The 17,347-nt window shown below is 32.5% G+C and overlaps 2 protein-coding genes, 2 non-coding genes and 1 pseudogene across 4 annotated transcripts; 3 read left to right on the forward strand and 2 right to left on the reverse strand.

Moving 5' to 3' along the window:
• Positions 1-1,185: 1,185 nt before the first annotated feature.
• Positions 1,186-3,291, reverse strand: LOC105793002 (uncharacterized). The gene is made up of 3 exons (XM_012621906.2): positions 2,914-3,291; positions 1,820-1,843; positions 1,186-1,711 (listed from the first exon to the last, which is right to left on the reverse strand). The coding sequence occupies exons 1-3, from the start codon at positions 3,107-3,109 to the stop codon at positions 1,410-1,412; spliced, it is 522 nt and encodes a 173-aa protein (XP_012477360.1). The 5' UTR covers positions 3,110-3,291; the 3' UTR covers positions 1,186-1,409.
• A 1,351-nt stretch (positions 3,292-4,642) lies between these two features.
• LOC105793003 (VAMP-like protein YKT61) lies at positions 4,643-8,213 on the reverse strand. Its single transcript, XM_012621908.2, has 6 exons — positions 7,837-8,213; positions 7,349-7,446; positions 6,740-6,844; positions 6,545-6,610; positions 5,275-5,361; positions 4,643-5,025 (listed from the first exon to the last, which is right to left on the reverse strand). The coding sequence occupies exons 1-6, from the start codon at positions 8,027-8,029 to the stop codon at positions 4,975-4,977; spliced, it is 600 nt and encodes a 199-aa protein (XP_012477362.1). The 5' UTR covers positions 8,030-8,213; the 3' UTR covers positions 4,643-4,974.
• A 2,950-nt stretch (positions 8,214-11,163) lies between these two features.
• LOC105793004 (uncharacterized) lies at positions 11,164-12,013 on the forward strand. Its single transcript, XR_008198649.1, has 3 exons — positions 11,164-11,202; positions 11,288-11,337; positions 11,666-12,013. It is a non-coding gene; the product is annotated as an uncharacterized LOC105793004 (transcript).
• Positions 12,014-14,991: 2,978 nt separating this feature from the next.
• Positions 14,992-15,065, forward strand: TRNAT-AGU (transfer RNA threonine (anticodon AGU)). The gene has a single exon. It is a non-coding gene; the product is annotated as a tRNA-Thr (tRNA).
• Positions 15,018-17,168, forward strand: LOC105793005 (40S ribosomal protein S12-like; annotated as a pseudogene).
• The last annotated feature ends 179 nt before the right edge of the window (positions 17,169-17,347 follow it).

Below are 17,347 nucleotides of genomic sequence, written 5' to 3' on the forward strand. Positions count from 1 at the left end.
ACTAAAATATTCAACTTTTAACATGTTAACTTGGCAACTCGTCGACTTACACTTTATGTTGATATGATACTATTTGCAATTTAGTATATATAGGCTGTCATGTGGGTTTTCATGTTTAAAATTTAACCGTTTAGTTAACATTTCCATTAAAACGAATTAATTCAATTATTTTCAAAAATTAATGATTAAATTTGACTCTTTTAAAATTGAAGGCTAGATTTAATTGATAAAATATAAGCATTAAGAGCTAAATTTGATGTTTTACCTTTTGTTTGTTTGGATACTCGGAAGAAGGAAAAAAGGAAAAAGAAAATGATGGATGTTTTGACAAAATTCATAGTCCATTTTTGTTCTGATATGTAGAAACACACTATTAAAAGTAAAATTAAAACTTTATTCTTGTATTTTAAATACAATACTAACTTTACATAAATATAAACTTAATATTAACTTGATAAAGGAAAAAACAAAAGCTTTTTCTTTCTGCCGGTCCATGCCATTTAGAAGTGGGGGAACATGCATTGTATTTAAATATAAGTGGATCTTAACTATTTTAGGATTCAGATGTGAGAGTTAATTGCCATATTAAAACAACTTGGTAAAAGTATCATAAAAGCTTTATATTAAGAGTTAGATTACAATTTGCTCCATCTATTAAAGAAATGGTCAAATTAGTCCCTGCACATTAGATTAAAGAGCAGATGAATTCTTTTGTTAAAAATATCACTTGAAATTGCGTATAAAGAGACCACCATACCTACCTGTTCGAGAACAGCTTTTTCTAACGATTGGAATCGACGTGTGGCAGGAGGAGATTAAGAAGCAAAGGCAAAAACCTATTTCTACAGTTAAAAATTGGTTATTGTAGATCAGCATAAAGCACACATAACCCATCACACATAACTGTCTGGTTATTCTGGTAATCATGCCAGATTTTAACTATAGAAATAGATGAAATTTTTAGCAAAATAGATTAATTTGCTCTTTGATTTCACATAAAAGAACTAAATTGTCTATTTTTTGAATAAAAGAGCAAAATACAATACGATCTTAATACAAAGATCTCTATGATACTTTTACCAAGTTTGGATTTCTAAGAATCTATTTAAAACATAGCAATTTAACCCGGATTTTGATTACCCCTATCTAACATTGACCTAACATGTGTCAGACACAAGCGTCAAATTCAAATAATTCAAGAAAATTGTTTAAAGTGAAGAAATTGCAGACAATAGTATGAAAAATTAGAGGTGAAAATTGTTTACATACTTGTAAGGAATTTTAAGGCAACTATAAATGGGGCCATTTGCCCTAACAACACTGCTCAAGGCACAAGCAACTTAGCTTGCCATCTTCAATAAATATCAAATTCTAGAGACTATGATAATTCATATGAAATGTGTAGAAAGTTATTCACCTTCCCAACCCATTTGTCGAGCTCTTTGTTCCCATATCGTGGTAACTTTCCTCTCCTTGATTAGCAACGCCTCAGCCCGTTCTCTGGCTCCCTCGCAGGTTTCTATGGCTGCAATACACTTTTCTGCCTCCCTTTGATATTGGGAAGCCACCCTTTTGGCTTCACCAAAGGTGATGTTCATATGGCGAGTGTGCTCTTCGGCGACAGCTTCTTGCAACTTCAACTCTTCGGTTAAAAGGTCCACAAATTGCTTCTCCATCTCTTTCTTGAGATCGGGGTCGTTGCTTCCACAATCTGTGTGTCGCCGTTAATCATATTATGTGTGTACGATAAACAAAAATGACGAGTATAAAGCAATAAGTTATAATATCAACTGATTCGAGTTGCAGGAATAAATCTAACCTGTGACTGAGAGATTGGCCAACCCTGCCAAAAGAACCAAAAAAAGCAGAAAAACATGTGAGCTATTCACATAGGTAACCAAAAGTTTCGAGTACCAGATACATGAAAACATGTTACAAAACTTTACAAGCACCATCATGATGACTAGCAGGAACCCACACACACACACACACACAAAAGGAAACCAACAGCACAAAGGACCAGCAGATTCTGCTCACAAGTACAAAAATGGAAGTTCATGTAATGTATAAAAATTCGATATTTTTCACTCAGTGCTTGTTTTTTTGTATCAATGTGGTTTGTGAAGAATACAACCAGCACAAATGCAAGTACTGTTTCATGATCAACACCAGATTTATTCATATTCTGGACACTTGGACAGTTACTTAACTAAAAGCAAGATCAATGGTGCAATGGCACCGAAAATAATCAATGAAATTACTGAATTATAATCGTTTCCATCATTCACAGAACATTCATGTATTTCATTATTGAGTATCAATAAACTCATCTTCACAAGCTCAACAACACAGCAAGACAAAGTTTAACATGCCGGGATATATCAATAGCGGTTTCCTTTGAAGGACAAATCCAAGAAGGTTGTTGTTTATATCCACTTTCCTAAAATGAAAAGACCGAAAACACTAGAAAAAAAGGAAACAATTGTTTCTTCAGGGCTATGAATAAGGTTTGTGTACAGTATAGAGAAGTTGGGTTCTTTAATTAGTAGACAATGACAAAATCAAAACGAGTTGTTCTTAAATTCCTTGACTCGATATATGATTAAACAAGCAACAATCTAAACTGAAATTAGCAGCAGCAATGGATCAAAATCTCAAATCAAAGGAACAGGAAATTTTAATTCTAACTCCAAAACTAAGCGTAGCATCTCACTGGGTGAAAACTACGGAACATATATAATTAGCAACAAAAACAGATCAAGTCCTCGAATTCAAGAAATGGGTAAGCTTAACTTCACTCCAATAAACAAACAAACAACCGATCCAAATCAAATTCTGAGAAAAACCCAGAATCAGAAAAAAGAAAAAAAATCGATTAATACACACAAAAAAAAGGAAAAGCATTAATAATACCAGGGGCAATCTTGAGGAGGGAAAGAGGAGGAGGACAATCACAGATACAAGGAGGACAAGAGGATTTGGAATCGACGAATCTGAGAGTTTTCTTGAATCTCCAATAAAGAGCAGGTCCACATACTGCCAGTGCTGAAACTACCGCAAATATTACGAGGCATAACCTCAACCATGTCCCTGATGATCGCCGTGACATGATGGTTCAATCTCTGTTTTTGTTTAGTCTGGGTTTTTTTATGTAATACTGAGATTCAGCCAGGGATGAATTGATTGCTGTGATTATATGAATCTACTGTTTGCTTGCTGCAACTGTCATTTTAATGGTTTTTTTTTTTCTTTTAAAAAAAACTTGGTTAGTTTTGAAGAAGTCAGTGTAAACCAAAGGCAGAGGTAGATTCACCGTCACAAAGTTAAATTATCGAGGCCCAACAAAAATAATTTATTTTGTAAATGTTGAAAAATTCTATGAAATGGAATCCGTGTTGCATTCTCATCCGTCAAAGTGCTGTCCGTTTTGACTTTTTAGCTTGCCTCTGTTCATTTTATTTTATTTCAAGGGGAATAGTGAAAATAATATTATTAGTTCCATAAAATATATTTTTTGAGAGAGATGAAATTATTTTATTAGTTTAAATCATCAAATATTGTTATTCCAATTTGAAAATATTTAAAAAATTCCATATTTAAATACAAAACCCGAACATAGCCACTTTTAAAGAACATGTATATTTATAGAATTTGCATAGAAATCTGAAGGTAGATGCTGAGTTTAACATTGTTCTCGACAATCATTTTGTTTGCATGGTAAAATGAAAAGCATATTTAAAAATTGTCATAGAAAACCAAGACAAATTTATACATTTCAGAAAAAATCAAAACCAATTTTTTTATGTTAAAGAGAACCTTTTATTATTATCATAAGGAGCAGAAACATTAAAATTAAAAATCAACAGTACGGGAGAAAGGCCTCCCAACAACATCCGAAAACAAAATGTCTTTAACACATAAGAGGGTTCATAGCAGTTAACTGCAGAACCAAAATCGAACATGTTAAAGAAAATAACTAGAGATGTTGAAAATACAATTATACCATATAAAGCAAAGTCCGCAAGTATTTTGGAAATGAAGAAAGAACTGGCGATAGAGTGACAACTCAACACGCATTTTTGCCGGTGCCAACAGCATTGTTTAAGATGGCCAATCCGTAGGCGTGGTAATGCTCAGTTCGAAATGTTAACAATACCATAAAGCAAATTTTCCTTATTTAGGGCATACCCAACATCTAACCTCATAACATCCGTAAAATATCCACATGGAAGAGTAGTCTATCAAATACAAAAACAAAATCATATATATATGGATTAGATAAAAGTACTACAGTGACCTTTATTTGAATTGCATTTTACATTGTTTACTCAAATAATTTCTATACGTTAGATCAAATAACAAATTAATTTTTCTATTAAAATTTCACGACGTTAACATAAAATACACAAATAACTAAAATTTCTAACAAAATTTCTAACAAAATGACTAGTTTACACTTTAATCTAACATACAAAAATTAATTTAATCATTTTCTAAGTAAAAGAGCAAGATATAACCTACACTTCCAATACAGAAATCTCTATAGTACTTTTACCATATAAACTATTATTTAATATACATGCGTTCCACAGATCTCAACATACGTTAAATTAACCATAATTAAACCAACACAAATAACAGATTTAATCAAACAACACAACACAAGCCAACACAAATTATTATATTATATTACTATCCACAGAAACAAGAAATAAGATCTATTTGTCAAGTCGCGTACAAAGAAAAGAAAAAAATATCTACTACACCGCCAATGGTGAGACCAGTTGTTTACCCTTCCACTTTTCATCCAAACAACAAATTGCCCAGAAAGGGGAAAGATCAGGAATTCTCACCAGCAAACAATCTTGAAAAACCATATTATAAACACAAGTTTACAGTCATCAATCATCATCAACTTTAGAGGCCAACATAAACGAATCCCATATCACAACATTGTTGCTTTCTCTTGCAAGTTTACAGTATGGTACAACACTGATTGGTTTTCTTAGCCTGCTTGTAGAACATCTGTTTCAAAGACCACAATTATGTTCAATGTTAGCAACATAAATGGTTTTTCCAATTTAGCGAAGACAGTAGTAAGAAGTTCTAAAACAGAAATAGAAAGGATGAGGGACAGAGTAAAATCAACACTACAATCGAAAACTAGTAATAAACATGTTAAATAGGGAAGAAACACTGTTGATGATTAGTAGAGTTTGATGGATATGTAAAATGGTTAATGCATGGGATTTTGTTAAGTGCTGCAAGTGTTACCTGAGACGCAGCACTCAGGTCTGAACTCTTCTCAACTAAACTGTCCAGCCTCTCACCTCGTGCAAGCACACTATCAATAGTTTTATGCTGCATCAATTAAATAATTGTTTCAACGAATGCAAGAAAAAAAAAATCAGTCATATGCTAAGACAAGCATAGTAATTATTTCAACATTTCATCCTCAGGTAACATTTTAAAAGCAAACAGTTGACAGAAAATTAACGACTGGGAAGATGAAAAATAGGCTGCTATTTAACCAATAGTCATTAGATCTCTGATGTTCCTTCAAAATCCTCAAGTCGAGAAAATAGAGAGAATGAGCATACGGTACTCATTAATTGCTCATGTGCCAAACATATGAAACTATAAAACAATCTGCTGAAGGTTCTGTAATAAATCCCACAAGCAAAGAATGAACCTTCTTTTTCTTACCCAAATAGCCATTTAGCGGCTATATAGCCTAAACTTGAATATTTTACTAACATCTTTCTTCCCCCAGATGCAATATGCTATAACATCAACAAAACCAGTTATGGTTTTCCTGATAACAGAGTAAGAATTAAAGAAACAGATAAAATTGCAAATTATACTCCTATTCATGCAACCCAAAAATCACAAAACCAGTTCCCTCAACAACACTCCTAGTTATACAACATCCATGATGATACTAACCAATGGGCGATGCAATATGCTATAACATCAACAAACCCAGTTTTGGTTTTCCTGATAACAGAGTAAGAATTAAAGAAACAGATAAAATTGCAAATTATACTCCTATTCATGCAACCCAAAAAGCACAAAACCAGTTCCCTCAACAACACTCCTAGTTATACAACATCCATGATGATACTAACCAATGGGCGATGCAATATGCTATAACATCAACAAACCCAGTTTTGGTTTTCCTGATAACAGAGTAAGAATTAAAGAAACAGATAAAATTGCAAATTATACTCCTATTCATGCAACCCAAAAAGCACAAAACCAGTTCCCTCAACAACACTCCTAGTTATACAACATCCATGATGATACTAACAGGTTTGCTGTATATAAACAAATCTTTCTATATATGTTATCATTTATCAAAGCATCAAAGAAAAAATAATTTCAATCTAAAGCATGACTTTTTCATGTTACACACCCAAGATTTAATACGAGTATGAATTGTCAACAAAATGATCATTCCAAGAAGATCCCAAGCTATGATATCTGAAAACTAAAGGGAAAGCATACGAAATCCTCAATCTTTGCATCAACACAGAATACTTACAAGGATGATTTTAGTTTCATCCAACTCCCTCTGAATTTTCAATAATTTATCCGCCTCTGCAGGGTCCTGAAGGTGGAAAGAGGGTCAGAAAAGGATTTTCAAAATAACTTCTCTAAATCTCCAAGTAATATCCTTTAAATAGCTTCCGAGCACATTAAAACTAGAGCAAACATGCACGAAAAAGGAGACAGATACCTGAAATTTGGTCAAAGCATCATTCAGATACGGCCAAGGTTGAGTGCTATCAGCTTGTGCATTTCTCCAAGACTCCCCAAAATTTTTCTGATATTCATCTAGAATCTGCCAAACATAATCATTAGAAATATAAAAAGAAAGATACAAACTATCAGAAAATTCTCACAAAATCGAAGCAAAGAATGGTAAAAAAACATATGCATATCAAATGTGATATGATAATATGCGATCCACAGACACTTGACATCATCTTGCACTCTTTAAGGCATTGTAAACACAATATTTTCCTCAACAAATTCATCTATCCATCTATACACTAACAGTCGTGCTTAGCAACAAGCATAAACATGACAAGTTTTAAAGTGAAACTAAAACAAAGTGTAATCATACTTAAAAGAAAATTTCAACAGATACTGATACTTTCTATATAACCAAACCAAACCAAACCAAACGAAACGAACAAGCCTTAGTCATTATATATTTAGGATTGGCTACAAGAACTAAGAGCTAAAATTTTGTTCACTTGGTTGCAGTAAAAAATATTAGAAGACAGTGAAGCATAAAGGAAATAATGAAACGGAAAGAAATGAAGCACTTAGTTTCTTTTACCTGGTTGAGAAGCGAAAAAGCACTTCGAACTGGATAATGATCATCCATAAATCCCAAGGCACAAAGTCCATTTCTGTTGTAAGCATGTACCTTGTACTCTACATTAATATCACCAAAAAACAAAATTAGAAGTTTCAGAAAAATACAAAAATAATTTCTCACTGTCTCATCAAAGTCAATCAAATGATACTCTCAAAACCCTAAAAAGAGAAACGAAATCCACACAAAAAAAAGGTCAAGTAAACATTCAAGGTCAAATAGTTATAAATCGTGAGGAAAAGCATCCGAATTATGGTTTCTGTTACTGCTAAAATCTCCTTCAGGAACAGATCAAGAAAATTAACAACCTAATACAATATATAACACTAAAGATCTAAACAAGGTGTTACAAATCAAATCACTACAGATATTGATCATCAAGAAAACAAATACTATCCTTAAAACGCGAAAACAATAAACTAAAATCGTGTTGAACTGAAATGACTTACCTTCGTGCTGAACGGACTGGCGCTGACCAGAAGGAGTACGTTTAGCAACAGTTCGAGAAACGAAGACGATGAACTCCTTGACGCTTGACCTTTGGAAGTAACCAAAATGGCTCACATCGGTAGCGTTCGCTAGTATTATCGGATCGGATCCTTCCGGGTTGCACTTCAGTACTACTAACGATGTGATCTTCATCTTGGATTTTTTTTTTTTCAAATTTTTCTCTCAATTTCCCCCAAACAAAACTTTAATAAAATAATAAATTTTATTTTCTTCACTTTTTCGATCTTGCGAGAACAAAATAAATGCTTTTTTTGTGTCTGTTTGGTTTCTCAAGTAAAAGATTCGTAAGAGGAAAGGGGAAGGGGATAGTGGGGAATAAAGATCTCGTATAGCCGAAATTTTGTTAGACTCGTTGCAATCGCTTAGCTGGCTCGCATTTAATGTGCCGACAAAAAAAAGGTCGTAGGAAGCTTGATAGGTTATGACCGTTCATCTGTTTGATCCTACCATAATCTCGTTTTATGGCCGTTTGATTTTCATTATAATTGTACATTTCAAGGTGGACCCGTTCAGTCTAGTTATACTTAATCCACTTAGGAGGATTGGGTTTGGTCGGCCTGCTTGGATTCTATTAATAGCCCAAAGAAATTTATAAATCATATAAAGCATTTATTTTTTTAATTTGATAAACTACGCGACCTAACTAATTTTTAGTTATTAAATTATAAAATAATAATCTATTTATTTAACTTTTCATTTTATCATTTAATTTTTTAAAAATTTCTTTTTTATCACCCTCATTTTAAATTACTAATGACATAACATTAATTTTAACTCTAAGCATTTATAGAATGTAAACCTTTTACTTAAAAACTAAAATAACCTATCAATTAAATTTTATCAAAATATATAAATTATAGGAACAGTCGAAAATTTAAGATAACAGTTTTCGTCTTTTCTCATACTTTTAAAATTAACTATTAATATTACAAATAAAAATAAAACTATAAAAATTTCACAATGTCCTTATAGCTATTTTTAAAATTAAGACTAAATTAATACATTGTATAAATATTGAAGGTTAAAATTACTATTATATTAATTTTAAAAGTCGAAATTTTTTATTACGAATTTAAAGGTTGATAACAAAATAATAATAATTAATTTTTTTATAATTTTTTATAATTAAGTGATAAAATACCTATTAATTCATCTTCTTTTCCAATATTTGATAAATAATAACAGTATGTTTGGTTGGGGGAATAGAAATGCATTCCCCAAATCGGTGGGCCCACCACCAAACCAACATTTGGTTGGCTGTAATTGTAATACACCCTTATTCCATTCAGCCTCTATTACGTGAGAAGCTGTAATAGACATTCTTTGCCTTCAGCACTGAATAGCAATTACGTTCCGCTCTCTTTTTCCTATTTTCCAAATTTTGCCCTCCTTCATCTTCTCTTTCACCTTCCGTCAAACTCTCTACACAATTTCTGCCCTCAAACTCTCTTGCCATATTTCAAATATTCTCCTTCATCTTCTCCCATAGATCTGTAACTTTCTCTCCTTCAGTTCCCATATTTCAGGTAATTTTTAATTCAAATTCAGATTTTTTGCCCGTCAAATAAAAATCCACCCGAATCACTTTTATTTTTTCCCTATTAAACAAAAAGCTCAAGTCAAACCCCAAAATCCAGAATCCCACATCCTCTAAATTAGAGGTGCTCATGGGCCGGGCTGGGCCCATAAAAAAATTTCGGCCAGGCCCGAAATATGGGCCTAAGATTTTGCCCAGGCCCGGCCCGAAAAAAATCATAAGCCCGGGCCCGGCCCATTTTAATTTTAAAAATTTTAAAAAATTAAAAAAAGTATTTTAAAAATATTTTAAAATTAAAAAAAGTATTTTAAAAATATTTTAAAATTTAAAAAATTAAAAAAGTATGTAAAAAATATTTTAAAATTAAAAAAATAAATATATTTATTATATCGGGCCGGACCGGGCCCGAGCCGAAAAAGTGATGCCCGAAAACGGGCCTCATTTTTTTGCCCAAGCCCATATTTCGGGCCTATATTTTTACTCAAACCCTCTCATATTTTGGGTGGGCCGTCGGGCCGGGCCGCCCGGCCCATGAGCAGCTCTACTCTAAATCCCCAAAACGGAAAAAAGGATAAAGAAGACACGAGGACACAGAAGAGGCCGATCCATGCGGTGTCGATGTGGGTGAGACGACAGCCGCCGAAGGTGAAGACTTTTTTGGCGGTGGTATCGGGGATGGCGGCATTGGTTCTTCTCCGAGTTATTGTAAATGACCACGACAACCTCTTTGTCGCTGCCGAGGCTGTCCATTCTATCGGAATCTCTGTCCTCATCTATAAGCTCACCAAAGAGAAGACTTGTGCTGGTAATTCCAAAAGAAAAAAAAAAGCTTCATCTCTTTTGCCAGTTGATAAAAAATTCTATATTTTGTTATTGGAATTATTTTCGATTAATTTGTAGCTTAAATTTAATACTTATTGCATGGATTTTTTTTTTCTTAATTTAGTAATTTCAAGAACTCATTAAGGTAATGGCTAAATAGCAAAATTTTAAAGAGTTTGATTTGCTGACTTTGTGCCGATTTTTTTTTTTTTGCTATATAGCTGTTTTTAGGTTGAATTTCCGGCTTGATTTCTTGTTTCTTTCGATTTAAGGTATCCGTTTCTTGCTATTCTTCTCCATGAATGAAGTATGGGTAGAATGTTGGTTGATAAAAGAAGGTAGCTTTTGGACCAAAATGAGCTGTTCTTTCTCTCTTCTGACTTTCCTGCTATGTATAAGCTTGGTTGTTGTTAAAATCCAGTATGCCTTTTGATATCGGCCTTTTCGTTTACACAAGATGGATGAATGAATTCTGGTTAAATATGTTTTGTTCTCTTTCTTCGTTTTTTTTCCATGTGTAGGTAGTCTTCTAACTGTCTATTGAGCTGTAACTTGTCTTCAGTTCTTCTTAGCACTTGTTTGTTTTAAATACCACTTTGAAAGTCACCTTATACCTCACCCTTCTAGTTTTGATTTGATATATTTTATCTTGCAACCAATTGAACAAAAATTGTTGAAGGTATTTACATTTTTTGTATTGCTACGCATAGACACGTTTTAGCAATACAATTATATTCTTTGTTCCTTGAGTGGATTTATTCCTTTTTTTAACATATTGTAGAAGTCATATGGGCGTTTGAATTTGGATTTAGGTTGTCCTTGTGCAAGACTAGCTCGTGTATTCATCCAACAACTTCCCATAATCTATTGAACCGGATTTCTGGGCATTCTGTATATCTGGAAGCCATTTCGGTTTTACCTCGATTGAGTGATGCAAAACACCAAGGTAAAAATTACTTAGGTGGCAGATTTAATTTTATAAATAAGGTTTATAAGATCACCATGTTTAACTCACTTTTTTGTGCTTTCAGATTGTTGAGCCTTTTACAGCTCATTATGTGTTTGCGTTGGGTGTTGCAAGGTAATAATATTATCCCGTTTAAATAAAACAGTTACTTAAGATTTGCATTTCAACTTGAGGTATTATTCAAGTAAGGTAAATGAAAAGGGCCATATTTTGTTAACATTTCGTTTTTGACTCATATACCATGGTAGTCTCAAGTTCAACTCTGTTATAATTAATAATAACAAGAAGTATGTACAAATATGAATTCTCTCCTTTAAATGGATCCTGAATTCTTCAAACTCATGTACAAATATGAATTTTCTCCTTTAAATGGATTCTAAATAACCACTCGATGAATTATCTACACTGTTGATTTTGCAAATATGCATGTTATAATTTTTAGGGACAAAGTTCTTTGTAGTTTGTGAACCAGGGACAAAACTGTTTATGAGCTCTACACAGATTATGTTTTGAAGAACCCCTTCTATGAGATGGAGATGCCCATACGATTCGAACTCTTTGACATCAACTTGACACAGGCAGTACAGAGGGATCGTGTTGCGCTTTTGGGGCGATAAGCTATCCTGGAACCTTTATCTTACCAAAATGTCACCATCTCTTATCTTCATCCGTACACTTTTGATGGAAGATTGCTATCAAGTTTGTATAAACCTGTGTATTGGGATATCATCAAGCTCCTTTGTTTAGCTCATAAGTGCTGAATTATTTATAACATATGATGATTTCTGGAGTTGCTTCTCTCAATTAACATTTGTAAAATTAATGAAAAAATCCATTGAATTATTTGTTTGCTATTGTTTTTCAATCTTTATCTAACCTGATTCGAGTTGCAGGAATAAATCTAACCTGTGACTGAGAGATTGGCCACATGTTTATCTAGGAAGAAGTTACAGCAGGGGAGATCTTATGAATGAAACATTCATAGTGAATCATTTGCATTCATTCAAAAATTAAATTATTTATATTATGATTTTAGTTTATATATTATGATTTTAGTAAATTCATATAAGAATATTTAATATTAAGAATTTTATTAAATTATATATTTTATTAAATTATATTTAATAATAATTATTTTAAATTATATTTTATATTATTATATATTATGATTTTAGTAAATTCATATAAGAATATTTAATATTAAGAATTTTATTAAATTATATATTTTATTAAATTATATTTAATAATAATAACTTTAAATTATATTTTATAGTATCATATATTATGATTTTAGTAAATTCATATAAGAATATTTAATATTAAGAATTTTATTAAATTATATATTTTTATCTAATTATATTTAATAATAATAATTTTAAATTATATTTTGTAGTATTATACATTATGATTTTAGTAAATTCATATAAGAATATTTAATATTAAGAATTTTATTAAATTATATATTTTAATTAAAATATATTTAATAATAATTATGTTAAAATATGATTAAATTATTTATTATTGATATTAATAATCTTATTAAAATTTAATAACAATAATATTTTACCTAAACAAATTTTTGCTAAATGTATTCTAGTCATTTTAGTTTTTTCCCTTATGCTATTACACCTCCATTCCATTCAACCAAACACAAGAATACTATTACGCCTCTATTCCATTATATTCAATCTATTCCATTATATTCAACCAAACAATTGAATTGCTATTACGCCTCTATTCTATTATTTCATTACGCCTCTATTCCAATACAGCGAATCAAACTAATTTAAAGGTTGATAACAAAATAATAATAATTAATTTTTTATAATTGAGTGATAAAATACCTATTAATTCATATTTAATAAATAATAAGTGTTTGTCAATACTCAATAGTATATTCATGGACAAGATTAGAATATTGTAAAATTGTATCTCAATATACAAATTAATATAAAATTTTTAAATTTCAGGTGATAATATTATATTCCTGTCATTATATTTTTATATTTTTCAAGAAGTTAAAAATCAAAATAAATGTAATTGCTAAGATTAAGTGCGAAAGTGAATAGAAAATATATTAAAGTCAACTGATTTTCAAATTCGAGGTAAAAATAATATATTATCCTTAAATTATAGACAGTGCGAAAGTAATTTATTTCTTTTTCATGTAATAAACATTTCTGTGTTTATATTTTGATAACGAGTTTCAATTTTTAAATATGCATTTAAGCAATAATAATTAGCTAAGAAGAAGATGTAATGGATAGGAACAAATTAAAACATTTTTAAGTTAGTTTGTTGATAAATCTAGATATTACAGTTGTTTATTGTCCAAATAAACAATCAAACCAAAAGAAAATAAAAAATGGGGTTTGAAAAGAGAGGCTCAGATTCGCCTTTTTTCAAACAAGTGAAGGAAACAAGGGCCGGCGGCTGCAAGAAACAAGAGTTTCTGCCCCGCCAAGCAACGGCCTTGTTTTTTTCCCTTCAAAGTCTGGTCTTTTATAAGCAAAAGACGACATCATCATCATCATAGCCTCATTTCGAGAGAGAAGAAGAAGAAGAAGGGAAGAAACAAAGAACAGAAACAGAAACAGAAGCAGAAGGCCATAATAATAGCGATGGAATATTTTAGTTGTAAGAATAAGACAGCGGTAAAGGGCTGTTGTGGATGAAGAAGATGGAGGAGGTGAAATCATAGGCTCCGCTGTCGATCAGAGGAGTTGGGTCAACCGCCCTTGTGAAACCAGCCACCTCCTCTGAGAGCAAAGCCTCTTTCTTTAACTAATGTGTCTTTCCAAACCCTAAACAACTCCCTAGTCCCTACCCACTTTATTTACCACTATCTTTTACCTTTACTCCTCTCCTGTCTTGTCCTCCTTTCTGTTTTTTCCATATTTATCCTCCTTTCATTTCTTGACAATTTAATATTCTAAAATTCATATAAATTAGTATAGCCATTATTTCATCTATTCTCATTTCTCACTATGTTAAATGGAATCAAAATTTAACTATTTGGTAAAATATTCTTATCAATTTAATTATCTTAAGTTGATTAATGATATTCGTAAAGGAAAAAATATTGATTCTAATGATTACTCCACCAAATAAAAGTAACCTTTGTAAATTAATTATTGATTTTCATAATTCACATAATTTTCATCCTGTTTTATAACACCTTAGATTTGAGATATCAAACAAACAAAAAAGATAAATAATGTAGTGTGATTTTTAAAAAAAAAGTTGACATTTCTTTATTATAATGAACAATGATGTTAAGTAATGGTATACAAAGCGAAGGTATCGAAAGTAATGGTGTCTACTAGTCCAGTCATCCATGTCACCTTGTGCGGGCATTAGAAATGGAAAGCATCTCATTCATCAGCTCACCTTCTTTCCCACTACCTTTTATTCTAACTCCTAAAGCTATTCCAACTTTCCAGCTCAATATAACCTCATTCATTTAGACCTAAAGTTGAAGAAGTGAGAGAGTTCAACTCCATCTCCATGGCTTATCCTCTGAACTGTCTATGGCAAATATGGTTCGATGATATTACTAACCATTTGCACTAAATATTAGACATAAACAATCGGACGGCGGAGAAGAACGGGTACTGAAGATGGCTGGTCTGGTTGCGAAGCAGCCGATGACAAGCGCATTGTAGAAGTTGACGAGAAGGTCCATGGTCTCCCAACTGATCTTCGTATTCATTTGTGGATGCGTGTACATGTCGATATCTTATAAACTCAAGAGCCAGTAAACAAGAAGCTTTCATAGCTCAGTTGGTTAGAGCACCCGTTTAGTAAGCGGGAGGTCTTGAGTTCGACTCTCAATGAAAGCAGTTCGTTCATTCTTACCTTATCTGTTTTTTTTGAGGGCAAAATATCGAAAAATATGGTTGCGGAATAAAATTAGATCCTCCTCGCCACTCACTAGGTTAGTTGTGGTTGCCGCTCTTCGTTTCTTTCATTCCCAGGTTAGCCCCCTTCATTGGGTCTTTAAATCTTATTCTTGCTACTTCATTTCTTTTTGTGTTTTTTTCCCTTTGATCTTTCACTAAAGGGATCTGCTTCGTTGCCTTTTGTCTACCAGGAAGCAGAGCTTACGATCACAACTTGAGCTCAAAAAATGTCAGGGTAAGTGAATACTTTTTTTCATCTCTAAAAGTTCAAGGCCATGTTTATTAGAAGAATATCAATGGTTTTTGCCATAAATTTTGATCCGGTTGTTGGGTTTGTTTTAGATCTCCATTTGATTTGAAATTGTTTGCATTTTTCATTATATAGGCTTTGGGTTTTGTTTGTTTAAGTGCGGAAATAAGTTGCTGTGGTGTTTTATTGTAATGATCATATAGTTTGCTTTGTATTTTATTTGAGATGATCTGCATACTTGGTTTCACTTGTTTGTTTTGTTCTAGAAATTACAAGTACCGAATTCGAAAATTTGGATTTTGATTTCTTTTGGCATATAAATTGTGAGAATGAAATAGCATTAAGTAGTGTATAAATTAGTCAAAGTTTAATTTAAGTATTGTTGAGGGGAGGTTGGTCTTGGACCCTCAGACAGTGGAGGTATTGTGCCTGGGGTGTCTATGCTCGCTTTTAGCCCTGTGTTCTGTTTCCTTACTCGAAGGAGAGCCCAACGGGTTCACGAAGTTTGGGTAGCGTCTCGCCACCAAGGAAATGTGAGCATTTGGCCGTCCGTGGCTAAAACTGAGCATAGACACTCTGGGCACAATAGCTTTACTGTTTGAGGGTCCGAGACCAACCTCCCCTCAGGAAGTATGTATTAGAAAGGTTTAAAATACATGAATTTCAAGTCACATGTATCTGTAGGAATCATGGATTTGGAAAATAATGATGAATGTTGCATTTATATTTGTGTTTTGTGTATTTGTTTTCGAATCATTCCATTTTGCTACATCTAGATATTAAGCCTTATTTGGATTCCATTTTTCCCAACATATATTTTTGGCAGCTTCACAACCCATTATGATCCCCCAAACTTCTGCTTCTGTCTTTATTTGTTTCTTTGAAAGATGTGATGCTTTTTTATTCGGTTTTTAGTTTTTACTTCATCTGTATGTGTTTACATTGTATTCTACCTTATTGTTTTTGCAGAGAAGAAGTTGCGGTTGCCCAACTGGACGCAGCAGCAGTCATTGGTGAGCCAATGGACATTAACACAGCCTTGCCACTTGTGATTAGGAAGTCAAAAGCTCACAGTGGGCTTGCTTGAGCCTTACACGAAGCTGCCAAAGCAATTGAAAAACACAATGCGCATCTTTGTGTTATAGCCGATGACTGTGATCAGCCAGATTATGTTAAACTGGTTAAGGCCCTCTGCGCTGATCATAATGTTAAAATGCTACGTGCCCCCAGTGCCAAAGCTCTCGGCGAGTGGGCTGGTGTAAGTAAATTCTCATCACTCAGTTATTGAGCACGAATTATTTATCTTTTGCTTATGCAACCGAATTGAAAGAGCCATAACCCATTACTGTAAATGCTGAATGTGCTTCATTGATGCATGCAGTTATGCAAGATAGATTCCGAGGGGAAAGCAAGGAAGGTAGTTGGCTGCTCTTGTGTAGTTGTCAAGGTATGGACATATTTGTTGATCCAATCCATTTTTCTTTCTTTAACCTCATTTTTTATTTGTATTTATGAATGTCGGGATTTATCTTATTCTTATCTTGCAGGATTACGGTGAACAACACGAGGCTGTTGAGGTTGTTCAGCAGCACAAGGATTAAGCAAATTAGAGGATGGTTCCTTTTTTTTTTTTTTGTAGAAGCAGATTTTTGTTTTGTGTTTTATGGATTTGATAGTGAACAACAGACCAATGATGTTGAGCTTCTTTGAGAAATGTTGCAATGCTGAGTTGCTGCCTTGCTGGTGTGGTTGATTGAAATATATATAAATTCATGGGGTTGTGGTTTTAATAAGTTGCTCTGATTTTTCATTGTTTTTAAGCTAAAAATATCAAGTACATCCTTGTATTAGAAGATGTAATATAAGTTGGATTGTATTTTATCTTCTTTAATTAATTTTTGTATTTTAAATTAAAGAGTAAATTGATTATTATTACAACAGAATAAATGAATGAAATTTTAATAAAAAATTA

The sequence above is a fragment of the Gossypium raimondii genome, chromosome 8, assembly GCF_025698545.1.
Source record: "Gossypium raimondii isolate GPD5lz chromosome 8, ASM2569854v1, whole genome shotgun sequence".
Classification (NCBI taxonomy): domain Eukaryota; kingdom Viridiplantae; phylum Streptophyta; class Magnoliopsida; order Malvales; family Malvaceae; genus Gossypium; species Gossypium raimondii.